Below are 14,111 nucleotides of genomic sequence, written 5' to 3' on the forward strand. Positions count from 1 at the left end.
ACTTTATGGGTGTTCTGCAGGTACCAGACCCAGTGCACTACTCTAGCTGCTTGTTTATAGCCAGCATGACCTGGTTTCATTGTACTTGTAGCACAAATAACTGTGAAAACTATTTCTAACTTTTCTAAGAATTTTCTGCACAAAGAACAGTGTAAATGCGGTACAGGGGGAGCTGTTTATCAGTCCAAAACTAAGGCTTTTCCCCCTATAATATGTTCATGCTGCCTGGAATAAATCCAGTATATAAATATAAATGCTTGCCATTGTGTAGCAAACTACGGCTGACCATCTAATCCTCATGCTGCATTGCAATTTTTGGACTTAGTTTGCTTTGCTTTTCATTTCACTTTCTCTTCCTACTGTGCTTTTCATACAGAAACTGAAGCTAAATAGTTTGATACCTCCAGGATATGAGTAGGGAGGGGCTGGGATTTTCCTTCTTTGGTTTAGGTATATTTTATCCTTATCACTGCAGCTGAAGAAAAATAATTTTTATACACTATGACTACTATCACAATTGAATGTATAGCATGTTTTTCATGAAAGTTAGACTGTTAAGGTACAAAGATTTACATTGTTTTTATGCAGTTTTAATACACTACCATATAAACAAAATTCATTTCAGTAAGCCTTGGGGGAGTACCTTGGCCTAAAAAGTCTGAGGACCACAAGGTCCCGCTTGCCTAATTAGTAATAACGTTTTAATATTTTGTTTTATATTGTTTTCTCCCCACCCCTAGCTATCACAGGCAGCAGCAAGTGTAGATAATCATGTACGGACCCCAGCTTCCGTTGCCAGCACTGACAACCAGCCTGCGCCTGATCATTCTATGACGGAAGTGAAGGTAGAAGGCAAAACGGATGAACCAGAGGCGTGTGAAAACCAAGTAGAGCCCAAAACAGAGGTAATGATTTGTTTGACCAGCTGGAGTGTTTGAAACAACAAAAGGGTGAAGACACACAGAGCTACTAGTAGCAGCTACTTGTCACTGTTACAAAAATAGACAATGCTGATCATTTACTGATAATTGTCTTGTGAACGTGTGTTTTAGCAGAGGCATTTCTCAGTATTCTCTATGGCAGGGTATTTTCTGGCATTTAGTAGCCAAGACAAGTAGTTGCTACTAAGTAGCTCCATGAGTTTTCATCCTAAAACATTAAATATGCAGTGGATAGAAGCCATTTATAACCTGGAGTTACATTTTTTGCCCCCAACTTCTTTGCAGGTGGAACCAGATGCATCCTCTCAGGTGAAGGAGCCTGTGTGCGAGAGCACTGAGATCAAATCAGAGCCAATGGAGGTGGAGGAGAAGAAAACTGAAATAAAAACGGAGAACAAAGAGGAGGAAGAAAATGGTGGCACCAACAGTTCCCTTCAGTCCACTTCACCTTCTCAGCCACGGAAGAAGAGTATGTAACTCTAGCCTGTCTTTTATAGCATTGTGGTATATTAATAAATAGAATTACTTATCCATCAGGCAATCTCTGGATCTGCTTATAGAGCCTATTTGAACTTAAAGATTTATCTCTTTTTTTACTTGATAGCTATGTAAATGTGCAACAGCTTATTTTATGTATAAAAGCTTTATAAACACAGTTACATTTGCACACAATATGTGTGTATATATTGTGGTAGCAGCCTCTGTAAACATAAACCATGGTTTTATTCATTTCAGTTTTTAAACCTGAAGAACTGCGGCAAGCTCTGATGCCCACACTTGAAGCCTTATATCGACAGGATCCAGAATCCTTACCCTTTCGCCAGCCTGTTGATCCTCAACTGCTGGGAATCCCAGTAAGTGTCACATTTATTTGTACTTATGTTTCCTTTTTCCTGTCCTAGTACCTAGTGTCTCCTCTCTTGTTTTATTCCCTGTCTGGTTAGATTACTTCACTCTCATGCTTTCTGCTTTCCTAAAAGCCTTTTCTGTATTTCTGACCATCTCTTCCATCGTTGCTGTAGGATTACTTTGACATTGTGAAAAACCCTATGGACTTGTCCACCATTAAACGAAAGCTGGACACTGGACAGTACCAGGAGCCATGGCAGTATGTGGATGATGTCTGGCTAATGTTTAATAATGCCTGGCTGTACAACAGAAAGACCTCCCGGGTCTACAAATACTGCACTAAGCTTGCTGAAGTCTTTGAACAGGAGATTGATCCCGTCATGCAGTCTCTTGGCTATTGCTGTGGGCGCAAGGTATGGGACAAGTTACATTTTTATAATATATCATTAAAAATTATCCAGGTGATTTTGTCGAGGGAGAATTGTGTAAGGTTAATCAGTTTTGTCTTCTGTTTTGCAGTTTGAGTTCTCTCCTCAAACTCTATGCTGCTATGGGAAGCAGCTGTGTACCATTCCACGCGATGCTGCCTACTTCAGCTATCAGAATAGGTGAGCATGTGCTGCCATCGTAACAGTTTATTTGCAGGATTAGAACGTCAGGTTCCTCAGTTTTACTTGCTATGGAGTGCCTGCAAACAAGTCGGGTCCATTGTGCCTTCTGCTTATAGTCCTACTTGCTGTCTGCTATTAGTCATACATGCTACTACAGGAACAGACATTTCTTCGGTCATTTAGTCCAGTTGTCTTCACCATGAGCTTACATGAGGGAGGGGTGTATTTCCCAGTGTTGGGTTTAATATTCATATATAGGCAACCAATTGATGAAATAGTGGTCACAGTATAGTTGGAAATTGGACTGTGTGTTCTTGAAATTGAAAAAAACTAAACTTGCTTTTCTCTTGCTGCAGATACCACTTCTGTGAAAAGTGCTTCACAGAGATCCAGGGGGAGAATGTCACTTTAGGAGATGATCCTTCCCAACCTCAAACGTAAGTAAATACTCCACGTCCTTCATACAACTCCTTATAAATACAAGCTATTTGTACCCTTATTTCTGTTCCAATGTGTATAAACCATTTGCATTTTTTAAGCCCCGCCCCCTGTTCCCCTGCTGATCTGGCTGACTGCTTTTAGGCTCAAATAAAATGTAACAGTAGGTGACTGTCCTCAGCCTGCCTTCAGCCTGCATCCTCCCAATCCCACAATCCCCTGCACACGTGATGTCAATAAGGAAAGTACCATCAAAGTGCAATTGTGGGTTATGTAGTTCCTGTATGCTGTCTGTAAGCTGTGGAGAAGTTGTTACATTTTCTAACATCATTGTTTTAGTCCCTCCTCCCCTGCCAGGATTTGAAATGATGCAGAAAGAGAAGAACTATTTTGTAACTGGATTGCAGCATATAAAAATTCTATTTATTCATAATTTGTGAAGGCACAGATTACAGTGATGGGTATATTAGGGGTTTTTGTGTTGTGTGGGGCTCTTTAACAAATTTTGGTTTGGAAGCCGGAGTTCCCTATTTTATTTTGACTGGCCTAGTTACATTGCACAGCAGTTGGAGCAGCTCCAGTTCCTCCTGAGCATGCTCTCCGAGATTTACTGCTAAGGTCCCCAAATGTTACACAATATTAAAATAGTAGTTGCTGCCTCTGATGCAGCAGAGAAATGTATCAACTTGAAAAAGTTGCTTTGTTACAGACTTTACTGAAGCACGGGCAATACTGAGGCTGCTGCTGAGCAGTGTATCAACTTATAGAAATTGTAACAGTTTAGAAAGTTGGCAGTCTGGCTTGCTAAGCTACAATTGGGAACCAAGCTCTTTTTTTGATGGTGTACAATTTGAACACTGTCCCTTAAGGTCCCCATACACAGGCCGATTCTAGCTGCTGATATTGGTCCCTTAGACCGATTTCGCTAATGGGCCCGTGTATGGGCACTACAGACGGGTCTGCCCAACCGATATATGGCCTGAAATCGGCCAGATCTCGATCGGGCAGGTTTAAAAATTTAGTCGGATCGGGGACCGCATCGGCTCGTTAACGCGGTTCCCAGACCGACTTTGCCTATACCCGTTGGTATAATTCGATCGTTTGGCACCAGGGCCAAACGATTGAATTAGCCTGGATTCTCCCGAGAATTAGTTGTCAGGAGATGCGTTGTAGGTGCTGAAATAATATGCAAACTTTTATCCAAAAAATATCTCTTTATAGAGTTATTGGTCCTTGAAAATCAGTGTGTTCCATTTAAAACTTTAACACATCCATGACCATTTAAGGGCGAAGGCACACAGAGCTACTTAGTAGCAGCTTCTTGTCATGGCTACTTTAGGGCTCTGGCACACGGGGGAGATTAGTCGCCCGCGATTAACTCCCTGTTCGCGGGCGACTAATCTCCCCGAGTTGCCTACCTCTGCCATCCCACCGGCGAACATGTAAGTCGCCGGCGGGATGGCAGACGCGGCGGGGCGATTTGCGCGAAATCGGGATGGCAGAGGTAGGCAACTCGGGGAGATTAGTCGCCCGCGAACAGGGAGTTAATCGCGGGCGACTAATCTCCCCCGTGTGCCAGAGCCCTTACCCCAGAAAATCCCCTGCCATAGACAATACTAAGAATTGCCTCTGCTAAAACACACATAGAGACAATTATCAGTAAATGATCAGCATTGTCTATTTTAGTAGCCGTGACAAGTAGCTGTCCGTGTCCATAATGTTTACCTTAATTTGTTTATATCAGAATTCTTGTCTTCTGTGTTGCTTTGCGGCATAACTTTTCTGGCCCTCTGAGTCCTATTGTTTTTTATTAACATTGCTTAACATTGAGTTACCTTACCCTTCCAACCCTACGTGGGACTGGAATGTTAACCACCGCAACTTGTATTCCGGACTGTTTGGGCAAATAACATGTCGGCAAATGCTTTCTTCTTTAATGGTGTGATTATTATATGTATATATGTTATAGAGACTGCCCATCAGAAATAATGGACCCCAACAGGATGCCAACCTGTTCCCCTCTAAAGGTGGCCCTCAGTGTGATTGTGTCAGTCATGTGGAACGTCATTGCAGCTTTCATTTCCTTGGCCCTGCAATGGTTGCAACATGTAAAAGGATTTTATTTCATATTTTGTCTTTCTCTAGGACAATATCCAAGGAGCAATTTGAGAAAAAGAAAAATGATATGCTTGATCCAGAGCCGTAAGTAGCAATCCCTGTTTTTTGGACTTTAGTGCAGCTGTACCCTATGCTTGCATGGTTAATAACATTGCACTGTTTGGGTCCTTGTTTTTTGTATTGTTAAGACCTGTTCATAGCTTTGAGTTAAGCCTCGCCATACTCGCATATATTCTGGCAATGTCAAGGTTCTTCCAGAGTTTGTTGAATCACTAGGTAGTCTTTATCTTGGCTGCAACAGGTTCATTAATTTTAACAATCTTAATGGTTTGTGTCTCCTAACAGTTTTGTAGACTGCAAAGAGTGTGGGAGGAAGATGCATCAGATCTGTGTCCTGCATTTTGATATTATTTGGCCTTCTGGGTAAGTCAGGAACATCGGTATATATATATATATATATATATATATATATATATATATATATAAAAATTTGAATGTTAATACATCCATGAGTGCAGGAACTCATAGCAAAATATTTTCTCCACCAGTGGACTGACTCAAGTGGACTTGTTTGCTCCCTGTACACAACAGTAGCATTTGCCCAGTGTTATGGTTATGACTCTCGGGGGCAATTTGAAAATGCATGTGAAAGTTGCATTTGCAGATAACTGTACATAAAACTCTCTCCTTATCTCTACTCTACCCTTCTATGTAGGGATGTTTCTGGTGGATAATCCTAGGCCATTTGCTGAGATAAGATCAGAACAACCTTGCTGAAATAGGGTTGACTGAGCAAAATCTAATTGCTGATTGATTACTAAGAGTTTATAAAGTAGGGCAACAGTAGTTTCTGCTCTAGGGAAACTTTGAAGACTTGTAGTTATTTCGAGATCATTGTATATTTCTTTTGTTGGTTTCTTGTTTGCAATGTGAATTTAACTCTGTATTTCACGATTTAGCTTTGTCTGTGATAACTGCTTGAAAAAAACAGGGAGGACACGGAAAGAAAACAAATTTTGCGCAAAGAGTAAGTACTTTAAACTTCTAAATGCACGTAACAGACTGACAGCAAGTAACTGCTCCTGCATGAAACCATGTTTTAACATTAAGTTCAAGGATTGCCTGAACATATGGAGGAATGTAGGAAAAGGTGCAAAGTTTGCCCAGGTGTACTAACTCATAGACTGCTGATGTGCGAGTCGGGTGGGTTCGGGACGACCTCGGCGCATCACCTGCAGGCTGTGGGCGGGTTCAGGCTGAGTTCTTCCGCTCGTCCTCCCCAGCCGCAGCCTTATACTGTTAGGCTTCTCTATTTATAGGCGTGCACCCAGAAGCCCCCGGCCCTTTTGTGACGTTATTGGGGATCGGGGGGCCCCGGGTCTATAAATAGAGGAAGGAAGTGGGGTTGGGTCTGGGTTGGGAGGGGGCGGGTTAGGGTCGGGTGCGAGTCGACTAAATCATAGACCTCTGCAACAAACTTTCACCTTTATTGCTTTACTTCTTTAGGTTCTCTTTAGTCAGTATTTGGTTCTTCATCCTAAATTAGCCTTCCTAGCCTTAAATTAAATTTGTTCTCTCCCTCCTCAGGGCTCCAAACCACACGCTTAGGAAATCACCTAGAAGATCGAGTGAATAAGTTCTTGCGGAGACAGAATCATCCAGAGGCAGGAGAAGTGTCCGTAAGGGTTGTGGCCAGTTCGGATAAAATAGTGGAAGTGAGACCTGGAATGAAATCCAAGTAAGATTCAGGGGAGCAATAGTTGGTGAAGTAACCTATTTAAAGGGGAAGAGGAGTGAAGATCAAAAAGTACAATGACAAATTAATTGTTTGAGTTGCTACAGTTTTGCAGGGCCATAAAGCTTTGCAGTAACTCAGCGGTGCTTTACTCTGGGAATAGCTCTAGATGAGTAGCCTGCATTGTTGAGTCTGCAACCTATTGTTGTGGTCAGGCTGGGAAATCCTCATGCCTGCTCTGGTGGACACAGGCCCCATGTGATAGGTGTCTAATCTTGCTTTTTACCCCTGTTTATCTTATCCCTCAGGGTTAATGTTGATCTTAATTTTATTTTATGTTTCAATCACCCTCAAATTTTGTGTTACACCGTCAGACTGGGGTCCCCTCTAATTACTGCTCTAGGCCTGCCCCACAGTTTTGCAGTCCCTGCTTCCAAGTGGAGCTGTTGAGATGGCTTTAAATGTATGTATTATCAGGCTACTGAGTGAAAGTTTTTATTTTTTATTCCCCCCCCTCTCTGGTTAGGTTTGTGGACACAGGTGAAATGCCAGAATCCTTCCCATACCGTACAAAAGCTCTGTTCGCATTTGAGGAGATTGATGGTGTAGACGTGTGTTTCTTTGGCATGCACGTGCAGGAATATGGCTCTGACTGCCCTATGCCTAACACCAGGTACTGTCAAACAGCCAACTAACTCTTATTCTAATGTTATACTTGGCTGCATATGTGTTCACCTTAAACTGCAGTATAGTTCATAGTGATTTATCTCTCTGCTATAGACGGGTATACATCTCCTATCTGGACAGTATTCACTTCTTCAGACCACGCAGCCTACGAACTGCTGTCTACCATGAAATACTCATTGGTTACTTGGAATATGTGAAAAAACTTGGGTGAGTTTGCTTGAATAATACAATTTATACAAACTTCTTGTATCTGTTAAGTTTTAATAATTTTTTTTTTGGATGGCCATGTACTTTAACCTGCCTTTCTTTCATATATATTAAAGTCAACACTACTACCTGTCTATGACCTTGCAAAATGCAGTTCTAAATAAAAAGGATGGTTCAACCATATGCCTTTTGTATTTCATTTATGTTTGTATTTCCTTCCCAAGCTATGTCACAGGGCATATCTGGGCTTGCCCACCAAGTGAAGGCGACGACTACATATTTCATTGCCACCCGCCTGACCAAAAAATCCCCAAGCCTAAACGTCTGCAGGAGTGGTATAAAAAGATGCTGGACAAGGCTTTTGCTGAGCGCATCATTCATGACTATAAGGTAAAGGAGACCCTTTATGACACCTTTTTACTTTCTCTGGTTTCTGTACTGGAAATAACCAGTGCATGCTTTTATTGCTGGCGGTAGTCTCATACGGGTGTGGTACTACTTGTATTTCAGTCATTATATTATGTACTGTTTTCTGTGGAGGGAGGCACAGGAGTGCCAGCCTTGGATCCTTTGTGAGTGCTGTTGGCTATGTCTCCTCAGTGATACTCACATTACTTCTCAGACACTGTCAAATGTATAAGTATCCAATGGATTTCAAAGTAATATTAAACACAACTTCTAATAAATAGGAATGACTTTTATTATAGTTCTGTAATTTGAAATATTACATCTAAGAACAATGGCACATATAGCAATTGTGTGTGTGTTTGGTAGCCCAAGATAGTAATAGATCCAGGGCTGGTTGACTGAACACTAAGAACGGCTTTCGGCTATAAATGCCCTTATCGACTAAACACCTCTAAGCACCAAATGTATTCTTGCTGTAAAGGTTTAGTAAATAGATCAGCTTGGCTGGATTGGCTGTTTACATTTTGACCCCTTTTTATAGGATATCTTTAAGCAAGCAACCGAGGATCGTCTCACTAGTGCCAAGGAACTTCCATACTTTGAAGGAGATTTCTGGCCTAATGTATTAGAAGAGAGCATCAAGGAACTTGAGCAGGAAGAAGAGGAAAGAAAGAAGGAAGAGAACACGGCTGCTTGTGAAACCACTGAGGTAAGGCTCTAGCATAGATATCTGGCCTGCACCTCTTCCTGGTATTGTGTGCATGCCCATTTTGGCATTTTTTGCAACTCACTGAGCAGTAGCTAGGCTGCCATCACAGCAGGCATAGATGACTTGGACCATGGCTTGTCACTGCTTCAGGGTCCAGAAATTACAGGGGGCCCAGTGGGAGGCACTAAAATGATTTTGCTGTGGCACCCAGGAACATCTACTTAGGCCATCTAGTAGGGCCCCATCACAGGAACAGTTGTGTATAGTTGGTACCACTAGGACACGAAAACAAAAGAAAATTTTGCTCCTCTTCCACTGGCTTATACCCCACCGCAGATGAAGCCAGGGTCAGTTTTTGTTGTGTTATCAGGAGGTTAGGATGTTATATTCTCTATTTATTTTGAGTTTGATCGATATGGTCTGTAAATGAAATTGCCTTATTGTGCCCTGCAAAAAAATGCAGGCAAAGAATATGTGGTGTCCTTAAATGTTTTTGTCTACAGTATGATATAAAATGGTATGATGTAACTCGCTGTCTGTTATGCACACAGGGCTGCCAAGGAGATAGCAAAAATGCCAAGAAAAAAAATAATAAAAAGACCAACAAAAATAAAAGCAGTATGAGTCGCGCCAACAAGAAGAAAGCAAGCATGCCTAATGTTTGTAATGATCTCAGCCAGAAGCTCTATGCCACCATGGAGAAGCATAAAGAGGTACTGTACTATCCACTTTCATAATATGGGGGATAAGTAGCACTTATGGGGCTCCTGTAAAATGTCTTAAAATAGAGCAGATTGGGCTTTGGCAATACATATTCATTAAAGCCCCTATAATCCCTGTTGTACCAATACAACTATTTATGTTGCAGAAGCTGTAAGCAGGGCTTAGCAGGCAAGTCTTTTTTTATTATTATTCATGAATTTATTCTTCTTTAGGTGTTTTTTGTGATTCATTTCTATGCGGGGCCAGTTATTAATTCCCTCCCACCCATTGCGGATCCGGACCCGCTCTTGAGCTGTGACTTAATGGACGGAAGGGATGCGTTCCTGACTCTAGCCCGTGATAAGCATTGGGAGTTCTCATCACTGCGACGTTCCAAGTGGTCCACACTTTGCATGCTGGTGGAACTACACACGCAAGGCCAGGACCGCTTTGTCTACACCTGCAATGAATGCAAGCATCACGTGGAGACACGTTGGCACTGCACAGTGTGTGAGGTGAGTGTGGGCTTAATATTGCAAGGCGTTTTTGTCTACTTTCTACACTTTTTTGAGATTAAGTTTACTCGTTTTCTCTTCCTTCCCCCTTCCAGGATTATGATTTGTGTGTGAACTGCTACAATGCAAAGAGCCACGAGCACAAGATGGTGAAATGGGGTCTTGGGCTGGATGATGAAAGTAACAGCCAGGGTGAGGCACAGTCTAAGAGTCCCCAGGAGTCTCGCCGGCTTAGCATCCAGAGATGCATCCAGTCCTTGGTTCATGCCTGTCAGTGTCGCAATGCCAATTGTTCACTTCCCTCGTGCCAGAAGATGAAGAGGGTGGTACAGCACACCAAGGGTTGCAAGCGCAAGACCAATGGTGGTTGCCCTGTTTGCAAGCAGTTGATTGCCTTGTGTTGCTACCATGCTAAGCACTGCCAAGAGAACAAATGCCCAGTGCCCTTCTGTCTAAACATTAAGCAAAAGTTAAGACAGCAGCAGATTCAACACCGGCTGCAGCAGGCGCAACTTATGCGACGACGGATGGCAACTATGAATACCCGAGCAGTTCCGCAGCAGAGCCTCCCATCCCCTACCTCAGCAACACCTGGAACACCCACACAGCAGCCGAGCACCCCACAAACTCCACAGCCTGCTCCACAACCATCTCCAGTAAGCATAGCTTCACCTGGCTTTCCCAGTGTTCAAAGGACTCAGCCCCCAAATGTAGCATCACAGGGCAAGCCAACAAATCCAGTTCCACCCGTGCCTCCCTCTCAGCCCACTGTGCAGCCCCCACCAGCTGCTGTTGCAGCTGCCCGGCAAATAGAACTAGAGGCCCAACAACAGCAGCTTTACAGGGTCACCAGCATTGCAGAAGGGATAAATAGTGCACGTCCTGGCATGGTCAACCCATCTGTTGGGTCTGTGAACCCCATGCAGCAAATGGCTATGAATGTGCCACGTCCTGGTCCCATTGGTGCACCCCCTATCATGGCAGGAATGCAGCCAGGACAGTGGCCAGCGGCCCAACTCCCTCAGCAACCTCAAATGCAGCAGAGCATCCAGCGACCGGTGATGCAAATGGCCACGGCACAGCAGGCAGTTGCAGGACCTCGTCTGGCAGGCGTACCCCCACAGCAGGCACGTAATATAGCACCTGCCCCCAATGCCTTGCAGGATCTGCTGCGTACCCTCAAATCACCAAGCTCTCCGCAACAGCAGCAACAGGTGCTTAATATTTTGAAGTCCAATCCACACCTAATGGCAGCTTTTATTAAGCAAAGGACTGCTAAGTATGTGGCCAACCAGCCTGGAATGCAGCCCCAGCAAGCACCCCAACAGCAGCAGCAGCCACAACAGCCTGGTATGCATCCACAAGCCGGCCTGCAGAACATGAGCCCCATGCCGGTCGGGGTGCCAAGGGCAGCTGTTCCCCAGCAGCAGCCAGGTATGGCTCCACAGGGCCAAGGCATTGGCTTGATGAACACAGCTCATAATACTAACCTCGCAAATATAAACCCGCAGTACCGAGAGATGTATCGACGACAACAACTTTTACAGCAGCAGCAGCAACAACAACAACAGCAGCAGCAGAGTGCAGCGGGTATGGCCGGGGGATTGCCAGCACATGGGCAGTTCCAGCAACCGCAGGGAGCATACCCACAACCGCAAGCCTTGCAGCAGCAACGCATGCAGCAGCATCTGTCTATCCAGGGTGGTACCATGGGACAGATCCCACAGATGGCACAGCCGGGGCTTGGCAATGAAGGTTCACAGGCAAGCCTTCAGCAAGCTTTGCATCAACGTATCCAGCAGCAGATCAAGCAACAAATTGCTTCCGGACAGGCTAATCCCATGAGCCCACAGCAACACCTTCTGACTGGCCAACCCCCCTCAGCCCATTTACCCACTGGCCAGCAAATTGCAACTGCTCTAAGTAATCAGGTGCGGTCACCAGCCCCTGTCCAATCACCTCGGCCTCAGTCACAGCCTCCACATTCCAGCCCTTCACCCCGTGTACAGCCACAGCCTTCCCCGCACCACGTTTCACCCCAGACAGGCTCTCCCCACCCAGGCTTGGCAGCCTCTATGGGTAACTCCCTAGACCAGGGTCATTTGGGAAATCCAGAGCAGAGCGCCATGCTTCCGCAGCTTAACCCGCCCAATCGTAGTGCCCTAACAAATGACTTGTCCCTTGTTGGAGACACTTCAGGGGACACCTTGGAAAAATTTGTTGAAGGGTTGTAGCATCTGCAAGAACAGCAGCGAACTGGAGGAACTGCATTAATGGAGGTTGGGGTTTTATAACCCCATACATCTCCTATTTTGTTATATATAAATATAAATATATAAATATCTTATCTACCCCCTCTGGACATTATTTTAAAATAAATTTTTGTTTGCCTATTCATTTGCTGGTCTGCACATCAGGGAAACAGGGCCTCAGTCTGGACTGAGACCGCTGCCCCATGCCCCCCTCCTTCCCCAGCCTAACCCATGCGCTGCCAGAGAAGTTTTATAGTGCGCTGCTGAGCATCGCCATGCCCCTTCTCTTGCAGTGGTTGCTATGACAACTGGACAGATTTGTGTTTGGGGATAATATAGCAGTGAAAATGACCAGTTCCTTGGGTCATTTTGGATTTTTTGTCTGCACGGCCGGGGCGGTGGGTCTGGCACCAATGGTGGTTAACTTGCCCTTGTTTTATTCTCACTCTGGCCTCTTATCTGTCAGCTGTGGGCACTCTCCTTTGTTCTGGCAGAGAAGGGGCAAAGTATAATTACGCTGATATATGTGTAATTTGTTTATATTTCTTCATTTTTTGAGGACTGTCTTACTTGGGTGTTTTTTTTCATCTTGCAGCTGCAGAGCCTAAAACAAAACAAAAAAAATGGGAAAGGGGGGGGGTTGTCTTACCACTTGTAACTATATCATATACTTCAAATGCAGAAAAATTCACATTTCCATTGGACTTCTAAAATAAAAAAGTGGGGTGGGGGGGTGCAGGTGCGCTGTAAAGAAACACATTTTGTGGGTTTTTCATTTTTTTCTGCTCTCACGTACGACTACAGAAAAGCTCTTCCACCAAATCCTCCCAAGCGTAACCCCCCCTCCCCTCTGTTTACATTAAAAAAAAAAAAAAAAAAAGGAGTCAGAGGGAAAGTCGTGCAATCTGATTTCAGCCTCAAACCGAAAACTCTAATTATTTCTATTTTATTATAATTATTATTATTTTTTTTTTGTTTTTATGGCTGGGGCATGAGACAGAGAACAGTTCCTGCAAACCTTTGGGATGGTTGTATTTAAAAAAAAAACAACAAACAACAAACAAAAAAAAAAAAACAAATTTCAAGCAATCACAATGTTTAAATCATGCAAGTTCTACCGGTATAAATAAGAAGAGCTTTGGGAAAGAGACTCTGAATCACTGTACAGAATGGTAGAAGGCGTGACGAGAAAAAAAAAACAAACCAATGGGAGCATTTCTTAAAACTCAATGACATTGTTAACTCTTTGGCTGCCAGAGGGGCCAAGCGAGGCTTCATTGACCTCTCTGACAGCGGGGGGTGGAAATACTGTCTTGACAGCAGCTATTTTCTTGCTGAGTAAAAAGTGTACATGGTATTAAAACTTCAGTGTTCTGGGTTTTTTTCATTCTTTCTTATTTTATTTTTTTTTTGTTTTGTTTATGAAAATGCTGTTTTCAACATTGTACGCTGGACTATGCATGTTTTTTTTAATTGTATATAAAGTATTGCTTAAAAATTGATATAAATTACTGAAATTTTTACCATGTATTCTATTCCTTACAGCCCAGACCACACTTCCAACAGGTTAGACAGTTCCGCACCTAAATATAAACCCAGTGGGTTATCTGGTTGATGAACGACAACTCTCAGAAAGCCACTCAGCCAGAAGGTGTCAGGGTCCTGTATACAGATCATAGGATATCCTTGCATGTGATTCGGAAAGTAGCTAATATTGCATGAACCTTTCAGAAACAAGAGACACAAACGGGTCAATTTAGGGGTTCTGTGGACTGGCACTTGCTCTGTGACACACACAGGTCAGTTTAGGGGTTCTGTGGACTGGCACTTGCTCTGTGACACACACAGGTCAGTTTAGGGGTTCTGTGGGCTGGCACTTGATCTGTGACACACACAGGTCAGTTTAGGGGTTCAGTGGACTGGCACTTGATCTGTGACA

The 14,111-nt window shown here is 43.7% G+C and overlaps 1 protein-coding gene across 1 annotated transcript in view; it reads left to right on the forward strand.

The window, feature by feature from the left end:
• The window catches only part of crebbp (CREB binding protein), a 45,749-nt gene extending 32,057 nt beyond the window's left edge, over positions 1-13,692 (forward strand). The window contains 17 exon segments of the mRNA NM_001353371.1: positions 741-905; positions 1,227-1,410; positions 1,677-1,795; positions 1,964-2,203; positions 2,310-2,398; positions 2,758-2,838; positions 4,985-5,041; positions 5,303-5,380; positions 5,917-5,984; positions 6,545-6,695; positions 7,219-7,365; positions 7,473-7,586; positions 7,811-7,976; positions 8,536-8,703; positions 9,255-9,416; positions 9,639-9,920; positions 10,016-13,692. Of these exon segments, the coding sequence (NP_001340300.1) occupies positions 741-905; positions 1,227-1,410; positions 1,677-1,795; positions 1,964-2,203; positions 2,310-2,398; positions 2,758-2,838; positions 4,985-5,041; positions 5,303-5,380; positions 5,917-5,984; positions 6,545-6,695; positions 7,219-7,365; positions 7,473-7,586; positions 7,811-7,976; positions 8,536-8,703; positions 9,255-9,416; positions 9,639-9,920; positions 10,016-12,154 (4,410 nt within the window). The 3' untranslated portion in view covers positions 12,155-13,692.
• Positions 13,693-14,111: the final 419 nt, after the last annotated feature.

Source organism: Xenopus tropicalis, chromosome 9, assembly GCF_000004195.4.
Source record: "Xenopus tropicalis strain Nigerian chromosome 9, UCB_Xtro_10.0, whole genome shotgun sequence".
NCBI classification, from domain to species: Eukaryota; Metazoa; Chordata; class Amphibia; order Anura; family Pipidae; genus Xenopus; species Xenopus tropicalis.